The sequence below is a fragment of the Lichenostomus cassidix genome, chromosome 13 (assembly GCF_008360975.1).
Source record: "Lichenostomus cassidix isolate B80296 chromosome 13, HeHo_3.0, whole genome shotgun sequence".
Classification (NCBI taxonomy): domain Eukaryota; kingdom Metazoa; phylum Chordata; class Aves; order Passeriformes; family Meliphagidae; genus Lichenostomus; species Lichenostomus cassidix.
In genome coordinates this window covers 16677410-16689782 of record NC_139494.1, presented here as the reverse complement: position 1 = coordinate 16689782, position 12373 = coordinate 16677410, and the positions used below count along the sequence as shown (strand labels likewise).

Genomic DNA, 12373 nt, shown 5'->3' with positions numbered 1-12373 from the left:
CCCCGGGGGTTTATCTGTTCATGGATGGGGTCAGGGAGTTCCCACAGTGCACAGAGCTCTGCCTCACTCCAGACTCACTGCCCAGACATTCCTGGCTTCACAGGGAAAACAGCTAACTGATAAGATAAGTTGGTGGTGGAGATAAATGGGGATAAATGTGCCCTGGGCTGGTGTGGGAAGGCTGGACTGGATACCCCAGTCTGGGATGCTGGGATCCCTCCCTGCTGCAAAGGGGGTCATGGAAAGTGGGATAAAACATCTTCCCACGTCATAAAAAACACCAAAATTCTTCAAACTGCATCCACTCTGATCTGCTTTTTTTTTCCTTCTCTGTCACAAGTACTTTAAAATAATCCTGGAAGGGGAGAAACAATAGATTACTTGTTGCTGGGGTGTTTTTTTTATTCCTTCATTTTTCTTCCTGACCTGGCTGAGTGCATTGCTGAGAGCAAGACTTGGGTGCTCTCCCATGTTTTGTGTCTGTCTGCATCTCCCCTGCCCTGTCTGCCCATCTCCCCAGGATCTTGGATGGTTCCTTCTGGGAGTGGGACGTGATTTGGATGGAAACCTTTGCTGCAAAGGTGATTTTTGGGAGTCTCCCCGTGCCAACCATCCATGGTTCTTGTCCATGCCATGGCTGGGGATGAGGGTGCTCTCCCAGGAAACCTTGGAATGTGCAGATATCTTCATCTGTGTCTCCCTCACCCAGGTTTTGTTCGTTTTCTGCACTTTTACCCTTTTCCCATCCCTTTTCCAGAGCTGGATGTCCTTTCCTCAGCTTTCCTTGGGAAGAGCACTGCAACACCCTCAGTGTATCCTCATCCTGCAAATCCAGCAGAGCAGGGAGAGCCCAGGGAACCTCCAACCCTGGAGCCCTGCCAGCTGCCTTTCCCTCCTCTCTGGTGGCATCCCTTGGGTGTGGAGCTGATCCTTTCCCATCTCCTTTTTGTGCTTTTTCACGTGTGTGATGCTGTGGAAGAACCCTCAGCCTCAGGCTGGGTTTCTGTGGATCTCCTGCACCCCAAACTGCCTCCTGTGGCTTCATCCTTGTTTTCCTTGGAGAATTCCAGCTGTTCATCCCACAGGCTCCTGCCCAGGAAAGCTGATGAGCTGCAGTTTGTTTGCTGCTGCCTCCTCCAGAGCTGTGGGATGTGGCAGCCAGGCTGGGTGGGATCCATGCCATCAACCCCCTGCCTCTCCTGACCCACCTTCCCCTCTTTCTGTGAGTGCCAGAGGCTGCTCCAGCCACTCTGCCACCTCTTTTCTCAAAGAGAAAGCATTTTGGGACTGCCAGGCTTAATGGTGTGGCCTGCCTGGGGTGATACTGGTGGCACTGGGGCAAAGAGAAAGGATCCCCGTGCTGAGCAGCTGCTTTGCAAATGGAAATGGAGATGCTCTGGGCTGGAGTTGAGGGTGGGTTTGGGGAGATCCCAGGGCTGGGAGCACATCTGGCCAGAGGCACAGCCCAGGCACGTGCTGGTGGGGAGAGCAGAGCCTGGGCTGGTTGAGCCTTGGAGGCTCACAGTGCTCTGGGGGTGAGGGAAACTCAGCTGGGGCTCCAGCACAGGCAGGGAGAACTTCCAGTGCCTCCAGGATCCATTCCAGTGCCCCCAGGATCAATTCCAGTGCCTCCAGGATCCTTTCCAGTGCCTCCAGGACTGTGTTGTCTAACAGCAATCAGATGTGCAGCATTTCTGACTTGTTTTCCTCACCCTTCTGCAGTCACAAGCTGTCCCCTGCAGTTAGAGCAGGGCCAGGGCCACCTCTCCACCACAGGAATGTGTCCCAGAGTGATGGATTTTCATGGATTGAGGGAAGAACAGGAGATTTTGGCAAGCCCAGGGAGGCTGCAGTGCCTGGGAGAGCCAAGTCCTCCCTGGGGTGGCTCTAATGTCACCACAGTCCCTGGCTGGTGCCAACTCTGGGGACATTTTCTTCCTCACAAACTCTTCCCAAATGTTTTGAGAAGCAGCTGTAAGCACAGCCCAGTTGTGCTCGCTGTCACTCTGGTTCTGAGTTCTCCTCTTTCCACTCTGAGAGCTCCTTTTGGTTTTCCTGTTGTCTTTGGGAGTCCTGGGGGGAGTTTTTAATTTCTTCTCAAAAACGCAGGGAAAACACCTCCTTCCTTCTGTCCCCCAAACCTCAATAATTTGTCTGAGACCCAAGGAAAAGCAGTGTAACCCATGCATGTGCAGGGCTGCAGAGAGCTGAGTGGACTTTTTGGGTGCTCAGGACACTTTTTGGGTGCTCAGGACACTTTTTGGGTGCTCAGCACACTTCCTGGGCAGGTTGTCTCCAGTGCTCCCACAAATGCTGAATTATTTAGGCAGAGAGCTCCAGCAGGAGACAGTCAGACCCATCTCAAATACCCTGGAGACCAGTGAGCTGCAGAAATCCTGGGAGACACTGCAGATCCATGCTCCAGGGAAAATGAGGAGAGTTTGCATCTCCCTCCCCTTCCTCCCAAAAGAGGGAATTGTGGAATATCTGTGGCCATGTTGTCTCCTCCTTCATCTCCTCCTGGGCACAGTGGCCTTGTGTCCTGCAGGTTAATTAATCCCTGCCTTCCATCACCCCTCTTGCATTTTCTTTTCCAGATGCAGATGCTGGACAAGTTCCCGATGGAAGGAGGGCAGAAGGACCCCAAGCAGAGGATCATCCCCTTCCTGCCAGGTAGGAATTTGGGCTCCAGCACAACCCCTGCTGGGTTTGGCACAGCAGGAGCTTTGTCCCAGTCTGTGTGTGACACACATTTCTGATCTGAGCAGCAGTGAGTTCTTGGCCTGCAGTGTGTGCTTTAAACCCTCTGTGTTTGTTCACACTGTTAAACCCCTCAGGGTTTTTTTTTTTTTTTCCATCCAGAATTCCTTAGTGGAAGACCAAAAACACCACAGGCACAGGGCTGAGGTGGTGTGATGCTACCCAGGCACTGCTGCTCCCCCTGTCCCTGCAGCTCCAGGGGACATCCAGAGAGGCAAAAAACAATGGAATTCCAGCTGATTGACAGCCTTGGCTTCCTCCCGTGCTGGCTGGCAGTGACTGCTCTGCTCCCAGGCAGGATTTCTGTGGCATGCCATGTCCAACACGAGTGGTTTCATGCCCAAAGCACAGCTGAGATAATCCGTGGTGTTCTGTGGTGTGGGAGATTGCTGGTGGCTGCTGCTCTGGGGGGGAAAACATCCCTAATAAGCCTTGGGAAAATAACCAGCCTGAGGGGAATCTCTTTGACCACAGAGCTGTGTTTACCCCCAGCCCCGGGTAATGAGGATATTTAGGGATGTCACGGTGCCATAATCACTTCCAGTGGCTGTCAGGCTTGTTCAGTGCAGCCCTTTGTGCTCTGCTCTGCCTCCTGGCTCTTCTAGAAACATAAAGACCTCTGTGGGCTTTGCTTTGCCCCGTAAAAAAAAAATAATTTCCAGCCCTTTCTGAGCAAGAGAATCTGCTCTGGGTTTCTGCTCCTGCCTTGCCCTGGCATTGTAACATCAGCAGAAGCAAAGCTCACCTGATGTTGCTGTACAAGTGCTCCTGCCAGCAGGGAAAGCTGGAAGCCGAATTGGCAAAGGGCATCACTTGGAAAAACTGGATTTATGCTTTGGCTGTGCTGCACTTGGAGAAAATTCCCACCAAAACGCTGCTGTTTTTGGAAGGGAAGCCTGGTCAGAGCTCTGCTGCTCATACTCACCAATGTTTGTTTCTCCTTGGTGTTGAAAGAGTTTCCCTTCGCTCAGAAACATGTCACTGGGATTTCCACTGCGGGGGGAAAAGGGGGTGGAAATTGCTGGAAAATAAAGGTTGGGATGGTTTCAGGAGTCCTCCTGCTTCGGGGAAATGGTGTTAGTGGAGTGGGAATTGATGTGGTTTTGCTGCTGGGGCAGTCGGGAGCTGGAGCAGGACAGGGAGCCTGAACCTCCTCAGGAGATGCTCTGCTTCTGAAACAGGACTTCACCTGGGGAGAAGGGAAGGCTTCTTGTAGGATTTGCTGGCTGGACTGAAGCCTGATTGCTTTCTAGAGCAGTTCTTTGCCTCCCCAGGTTGGGATGGCCACGAGTTTTGTCCCAGCTGAGCCCCAGCTTTGTCCCTCTCAGCCCAGGTCAGCTCAGTCAAACAGCCTGTTAGTCTTTTTTTGCAAAATGTGGTTCTGTCTGCATAGACTTGCTGGGGTTTCAGTTGTGCTCAGCTTCTGGGAATACTGGAGTTTGCTCCCAACCCCACTTTGAGCATCTGAATTTCATTACCAGGGGAGATTTGGCTCCAGTGGTTTCCTGCAAGTCCTCAGGTTTCTGGGAAGCCCCACTGCAGAGCAGCACCAGGCATTGTGGCCACTGCACTTCCCAAAAATGCCTCCTGCAACTCTGGTTTTCCTCAGCAAACCCCAAAGTGTCCCAGTTTTGGGGTCACCAGCACGACCTGAGAGAAATCCCTGGGTTTGTCTGTAGGTCAGGCTGCTTTCCTGGAATGGGAAGAGAGTCCCAGGATTACCCCAAAGTTACAACACCCAACCCACAGGAACTCTGTTTGCTTGGTGTTGCTCTGTGTTACGAGTGCTGCCTTGGAGCATTTGACTTGTGGGAAACTGCTGGAGGCTCTCGAAGCAGGAGTTTGATGATATCAGAAAGGGCTTTTGGGAGTGCAAATCCTTCAGCCCACTCAGCTCTAGTGGAGTGGAGTCACAGCTGGGTCCTCCAGAGCAGAGCAGAGAGCAGTCACACTTGAGCTTTGGGGACAGGGGTTGTCCCTTCCTGGCTGTTGGCACTGGTGCCTGCTGATTTTTGGTTTTTTATACGCTTTTTATGCATTTTTATACTCCTTGATGCCTAAAATGCTGGTAAAAATTGAGATGCAGACGCTGCAGTATAGGAAAAAGGGTATTACCTTGGTTTAATAGGATTCCAGGTGCACCACAACAAAAAGAGCCCCTGGGTACAAGTGTATCATTTTATGGACCTCACCAATTAGCATACCTATCTAAAATTGCCCAATAAGAAACCTAACAAATGAAGTAATTGCCCCCTTATTCAAATTACCTCCCCCCAAAAGGTTACAACTTAGTTTACAAAAACATGTCCCAGTGATGGGACTCTTTCAAGGTTGGTGCCTCATGCTCTTGAGATTGTGGAGATTGTTTCGTCTTCTCCAAAGAATTCTGAACAAAGCTAGAGTACAAGGGTTATAAACCTGTGGGGCTAAAATACAGGGAGTAAAAAGTACAGGAACGGGAAAGGGTAAAAAGGATATAAAAAGGGTATAAAAGCATAATGAAAAAGGACAAAAAACCCATCAGGCATCACCCTTTCCCCTCTCTTTTCACTCCCTGTACCTCAGCTCCACTCTCACCCCACAGCATGCCACGGTGGGGTTTGGATCTGGATTTCCCTGCTCCGTGCCTGGAAAGCTCTGCTGCCACGGAGGGGAATGTGAAGTGCATTTTTGGCTGGCCCTGAGCCCTGGCAGAGCTCTGTGCAGTGCTGGGTGGCTCCTGGAGCAGCTGTGCCATCACCCAGCCTGTCCCTGCTGCCAGCTGTGCCATCACCCAGCCTGTCCCTGCTGCCAGCTGTGCCATCACCCAGCCTGTCCCTGCTGCCAGCTGTGCCATCACCCAGCCTGTCCCTGCTGCCAGCTGTGCCCCAGAATGGCTCAGCAGCAGCTGCAGAGGGAGCAGAGCCTGGCAGTGCCCAGCTGGGCACATCCCTGGAGGGTTTGATGCTTTTTCTGGCAGGGAGATGAATCCGTGGAGACCCCAGGAAAGAAGGGAGCGAGCAAACAGATGAGCTCAGCCGGGGCTGCTCTGGGAGGGCTGTGCCAGATCTTTCAGGAAACAGCTTTTTGGAGGAGAGCAGAGCTTTCCAAGCTCCTCGCAGCCCCAGTGGCCTGGAGCAGATCCTGGCCAGTTTTCCTGCCTCACTGGAAACGTGAGCCTGGCGAGGAGGAGTTGCCTGAGGCTGAGCTCACTTTGGCTGTAAAGTTGCTTTTTAGGAAGCTTTTAGCTGCAGCAAAGAGTGAAGTCCCGAGGAGAAAGAGGGAGAAAGGGGGTTTGGGGAGATCAGTTTTAAAAGCAGAATTAGGCCTCCTTTCTGCTCCCTTCCCAGCCCACCAGCCTGCTGGGTGTGGGCAGCAGTGCCACCCACAAATTTGGGGTTTTTCTGCCCTTTCTCACGAAGGCCCTGTGAAGGAGGTGGAGGGAAAACTCATCCATTTTCCAGCTATGCTAGCTGACTTCCCCCAGTCCTGTTGCATCTTTTTCTGAGCTGGAGAAGGGGCAATTTATTATTATATTGTTATTTTCTGCCTTAATAAGATGGGATCTCTGCTGTGGCAGGTCAGAAGGGCAGTTCTGACCTGAGTTCAGATGCCAGCTCCTGCAAACACCATCTCCCACTCCTGATCCCCCATCCCAGGAATAGCTGGCTGCTCCAGGGGCTGGGATTAATTACATCTCCATTTGGGGCTGCCTTTTTTTTTGTGTGGAGCCAGTTTGGAAGGCGTGCCAGGGAAAATCTGGATGTGATTTGAAAGGTGCAGAGAAGTGAATTCTTTCCGAGGCTGTGGGGAGGAGAGGGGGGAATCCTTCAGGGTAAGGCAGGAGGCACAGCTGCTTTTCCACTCCTGGAATACTCCTGGCTTGGTTCTCAGCTGGGATGGGCAGGGGATGTGTTTGGGATCCTCAGCTTGCCTTTGGTTCAAGGGGAGCCTCCCCAATTTTGCTGTTTCAGATCCTTCTGCCTGATTTTTTTTTTTTTTAGCTCCTTGCTCCCCAGTATAACTCCAGCTCTGCCTGGAGAATTCCCACAGGAGGGAACAATTTGCAGAGCCCTGTTTGCCTGTTTTTGTTTGTTTGGGGAGATTAACCCTTCCTGGGTTTGTTTGTTTAGCGAGATTAACCCCTCCTGTTGCCTCCCTGCTCTGTGTCACACTGCTGGAGACCCAAATTCTTATCTTTTACCTTTCCCCCAAGATTTCCTGTCCCTTTTCAGCCCCACTGAAGGGCTGAGGCAATCAGGGTTTTCCTCCAGAGCTGCTCCAGCACCCTCTGGATCAATCAGATAAAACAAATCAGCCTTGATTACCCACAGAGGAGTTTGGCTCTTCCACTCCTGGGAGAACAGATCCTTTCTGGCACCAGAGGAATTTGAATGGTCAGACAGAACACCTTCAGGAGAGCTTCTCTTTTCCTTTGTAGGGATTCAGAGGTTTTTGGGATGCAGAAAAAGCAGGCAGCACGTCCTGCAGTCTGGGTGCTCTCACAGCCGTCCTGTTTTGCTGCCTTATCTCAGTCTTCTCTTTCCAAAATCCACTTGTTTGACACATTCCCAGGTGATGAATGTTCAGTCCACCCCTAGCTTTGTTTGTTTGTGCAAAGGACAGTGTGTTTTACCACTGCTCTTTGTGGAGGGAAGTTCTGGTGCCAGCAGGGAGGGAGCCTGGCTGCTCTGCTTGCTCATGCATAGCATTATCTATGTAAATAAGAAAATCTAATTATTTCCGAGTCCTGGAGCTGCGACAAGAGTGAGGAGCTGGGCAAGTGGAGCCTGCAGCAGCACTGACCTTTCCAGCTGATGGAAAACCCCATTATCAGCAGAGCTGCCTCCCTGCACAGCTCCTGCCCTTGGTGTTCCTCATCCTGAGGCAGGGGAGGAGAAAAAAGGAGTTTGGAATCGTAGAGGCAGAGAATGGTTGGGTTGGAAGGGAACTTAAAGGTCACCTCATGGGCAGGGACACCTTCCACCACCCAAGCCCTGTCCAGCCTGGCCTTGGACACTTCCAGAGCCAGGCTGGGAATTGTTCCAAACTCCTGGAAGCAGCCAAAGAGGTGCCAAGCAGAGAGGGCTGGGAATGAGTTGTTGGGAATCATCCTCTGGAGCTGCAGCAGTGAGGGCTGCAGAGAGCACAGCAATAATCTCATGTATTTCCCTCGTGTTCAGCAGGTTTTTCTGCCATGGAAAAGCCCCACTGGACAGCACAGCTATTGCCAGTTTTTGGGATGGTCCAAGGAAAACATGGCCAGGGAAATCTGCATCTCCCTGACCCAGCAAGTTGCCCATCTTTGCCTCCCAGGAGGGAAGTGGTTTCCTGCTCTCTCCTGCCTGTCAAGTCGAGGGTTTATGTGTTTGGCAGCACTGAAGGGGCTGCAATTATGTTAATTAGGCATTTTGATTAAGATCAGCTTTTTGTTAGAAAATAAACTTCCTTGTTGAAAAATGCTAGATCTGGAGCAAATGAAGAGAGGAGCTGGATTTCCTGCTGGTTCATATGCTCCATGCCTGGGCTAATTTCAGCTCACTTGTGATGAATTTATTCCCCCAAACTGTATTATTTTTATTATTATTCACTCGCATATGTTTGTTAAACATTTCAATATTCCCACACCCAGAGCTTATTATTTCAGCCATTTATAACCTACCCACCCATCAGTGATTTCATTTTGGCAGACCCAGAACCAAAGCAGCCATTTTTTACAACTGCCAGCAGAACTGGTGTGATCCATTCATCTTTTTTAGAAACCATCCTTCAAACAGAATCCTCTGCAACGCACTGGGATTGCTGATGGAAAGGGAAAACTTGATCATTCGCTTGTCAGATGGAAAATAATTGCTCAGGGCAAGGGATGGAGCTCCAGCCTGGCTGCTGTTGCCAGTCTTTCCAGATAAATTCCTTATTCCCAGGCTGTTCACCCTCAAAATCAAACAGATCGAACAGAGGGGGATTTTTGTTTTTGCTGCATCACAAAGACTGCCAGACTTGGCTCTTCTTGGCAGGTTTTGAGCAGGAATACACTGCAGAGCAGAGCATTTCCCACCAGCAGTGTCCCAACCCCTCTCTGCCAAGGGCTCAGCAATGAGGAGCAATCCTGGGCAGAGCTGGCCTGACCTCTGCCTCTCCCTGCAGGGCAACGATGGAGCTGGATGTGCTCTGTGCTCCCATTTCAATCCCTTAACCGAGCCTAGCAGGAGATTTGGCTCCTCCACAAGGTTCTTGCTCTTTGCAAGCTGCAGTTGGCTTGGCTTTGGTTCATCTTTGCTCCAAAAATGCCTTGGCAGCTTGCAGGAGTCACCCGTGATGCAGCTCCTGGCCAAGGCAGGGAGAAGCACAGGGGGTGACCCAGCCCTGGGTTGAAAATCATGATAAATGACCCAGCCCTGGGTTTAAAATCATGATAAATGACCCCACCCTGGGTTTAAAATCATGATGGTGATGTGGCCATTTCCCCATGTCCTGTTCTTGATACTATCCAGCCTCTGGCTTCAGCAATTCCAGGCCTCCTGAGAAGATCCTCAGTAGGGACCAAAGCCATGGTGAGACTCTCTGAGGTTTTTTTCCCTGCTCTCATGTTGTTTGCAAGGATGGTGTGAGGGGATTTTGGTTTCTGGGCTGCCCCATGGTGACCCCTTTGATAAATGAAGAGGTTTTTCTGTGGACTTTTCTCTCCTTGGGTTCTGGGAAGGATTGGAAACCCAAGCAGGCACAAGAAGAGCTGAGCTTTTCCTGTGGTATTGGAGATGTCTGGAGGGAACTTCATCACCACCCACCCACCCCAAACCACAGCTTTCCAGGTGACTGTGCTGCAGAGCAGTTCCAGTTCCTGGAGCTCTGGGAAGTGGTCAGAAATCCTGCCACGTCCCCAGGCTTTTGATCACATATCTGTTTGGCTGCCTGCTAATGGCTTTTGTCTCGTTAAATGCCAGAGAAGCTGCTCTCTGAGAGAGCAGCTTGAAGCATTTAGGACTCATTAGACTTCAAAGGAAAGAGGCCTGTGCCACAAGCCAGAGGGGAGGAAACGGAGTGGGCAAGAGGATCCCGTTAATGGAGAACAAAAATAAACCCCAGACGGGAAGGAAAATTCTATAGGTCTGACTCAGAGCTGCAGTCCCGACACTGTGGCTTTCCAGGAGCTGGAGGTGCTCAGGGAAAACCCTCTGGCTTGGCTGCTGCCCACAGCAGAGCTGGATGTGCTGGACAGTGGGACAAGGGCAGGGATGTCCTGCTCTGGAGAGCCCAGGGTTTGCCAGGGGTCTGTTCCACCTGCACAGCAGCAAATTGTGAGGGTGCTTTGATGGGAGCTGCTCCTCCCTCATTGCCACGCTGGTGAGAGACCATGGAAATGGGAATTGCTTCCTCTTCTCTCTCCTGGAACATCCTTACCCCTTCAAATGTGCCTTGTTCTGACCAGGTATTTAATCTGGGAGAGGAAATGGGCTTTTTTTGGGAGGGTATGGTGTTTTGGGCAAGAAGAGGGCGTGCAGGGAAAAGACCCTAAAAAATTCCAAAGGGTGTTGTGCTGAGCTGCTCTTCTCCCCCCACCCCTCCTGATTCACTCCAAGTGAGCCTGGAGACACTTCAGTGACAGTCAGAGAATTTGGTATTTCATTTATTTGGTGCAAATGTGGGGGGATTCCCTCCTCCAAACACACCTGGCTACCTCCAAAGAGGTGTGTTTGGAGGAGGGAATCCCAAATTCTACAATCCCAATTCTACAGTGTTATAGGTAGAATTCATGAATATTTATCCCATTTCCCGGGAGAGGACTGGTTATACAAATTATTTCTTGGAAGTCACTGATATTATTAGCATGTGATGCACATGCTGATAATATTAATGTGATGCATTAATATGATTAGCATCACCTACCACTCCATATGTCCCAGTGGTCTTTGGAGAAACCCAAAATCTCCTCTAGGATGAAGGTTCCAGTAGTCTTCATCCCAATGCACTTTTCACCTTTCCCTCTGGAGCATGCAGAGTCCTTCATGGGCTAATTCAGTGATTTCTGTGCTGCCTTCAGATGGATTCTTGTCCCTCTTGATAAGATGAAGGGAATCCTGTGTTTCTAGGGTTTAGAATTCACATCTTCCATCTCTCAGCAGTTAACCTGAGTCACCCATCTGACCACTCCTCTCTCCCTCCTGTCCCAGGGAAGATCCTGTTCCGCCGCAGCCACATCCGAGACGTCGCCGTCAAGCGCCTGATCCCCATCGATGAGTACTGCAAGGTGAGGGGACTTCCCAACCCCACCAGGGACAAACCCAGCTTGGGCCAGCTCAGTCCTGCTGGAATGATCACACAGAATGGTGTGCCAGCCCTGGGAACACGGGGAGTGTGGGTTAAGCCTTACTGCCAGTCCATTTTTTGGATTAAAACGCTTTCATGGATTCGTTTTTCACTCCTCGTGGTTCATAGGGAGGGAAAAGACCTCCTGGTTTGTGTAGCAGACAGCACTTGAGGCTGTAGGATCCAAACTGGGATGCAAATTCCTGTTGCTGGTGACATAAACTAGTTATTTGAACAGGGTAAGATGACTTGAACCTGCAGAAAATGATTGGAACAGAGAGAAGGCTGAGGCAATTTGCTCCATACTCTTGAAGAATATAAAACTGGGCTTAAGTAGAAGGGAAATTATAATTTTTAGGGCAGATTTTTTTTGGCAGGGGAAACAAAATACTAAAGTCCACGAAAAATGACTTTCACACAAATCAAATCAAGTGTGTGTCACATCTCATGATGTCAAAAGACGTGCAGCAGCATGTGCAGCAGCATTTGCAGCAGCCATGGCAGGACTGGCACCTCCAAAATCCAACCTGAATGTCGTTGGAAATGTATGCAAAAGCTGTGAAACCCACAGGAGAAGATGGGGAAATGGTAAAATGGTAAAATCCCATCCCTTAGGTGAGGCAGCTGTGGTGGGACAGGCTGTGGGTTTTGGGCCTCAGCCAGAGCTGTGGCAGGGATGTCATGGCTGCAATAACAACCCCAGGATGGAGGTGGATCAGGAAATACATCCTGCAGAGGGGCTGCAGATGAGAATCCAGCAGATGAGGGCAGAGGGATGAGGATGAGGCACAAGGTGTGCTCAGAGCTGTCACAGGGAAAGCTGATGGTCTTTGCCCCTTGTCTCCTGAGCCACTGAACTGTGGCAGCTCCACGGACAGGCATGCCTGAAAATTCAATTTTGGGTAAGAAAACATCCCTCAGCGATGGGATGCTGCAGCTGCCTCCTCCAGAACGATGCCATTAGTGGCAGAAAATATAATGAAGCCATTTGACTGAACAACAGGAAGGTAATGGCTGATGTTATATGAGCCACTTAGGGAGCTGGGCTCTGCTCCTCCATTAATACATCACCCAGGAATTCTGAGCTCTCCCTGCCTGGCCTTGAGCTGCTGCTGCTGCTGCTTACCCGGAAAGCAGCTGAGCTGAGGTGGGTGTGGGACTCACCAGAGGCTGCAGAGATGGAAAAGGAGCTAGGAATTAGCAGGAGGAAGCTGTGGGAGAAAGATTTGGCAAGTTGGGTGCTTTCATTCTCTGGGAGAGCCCTGCAAAGAGGATGGGTGAGATTTGGGGTGGAAACAAGGAAAAGGAGAAAGGGAGGGAGCCACTG

At 50.8% G+C, this 12373-nt stretch overlaps 1 protein-coding gene across 6 annotated transcripts in view; it reads left to right on the top strand.

Annotated features, from left to right (window-relative positions):
• Positions 1–12373, top strand: part of SH3PXD2B (SH3 and PX domains 2B) — a 61740-nt gene that overhangs the window by 22394 nt on the left and 26973 nt on the right. For all 6 annotated transcript variants that reach the window (XM_085074008.1, XM_085074007.1, XM_085074006.1 and 3 more), the window contains exons 3-4: positions 2598–2673; positions 10911–10987. In XM_085074008.1, the coding sequence (XP_084930134.1) occupies positions 2598–2673; positions 10911–10987 (153 nt within the window). The remainder of the gene's footprint in view (positions 1–2597; positions 2674–10910; positions 10988–12373) is intronic.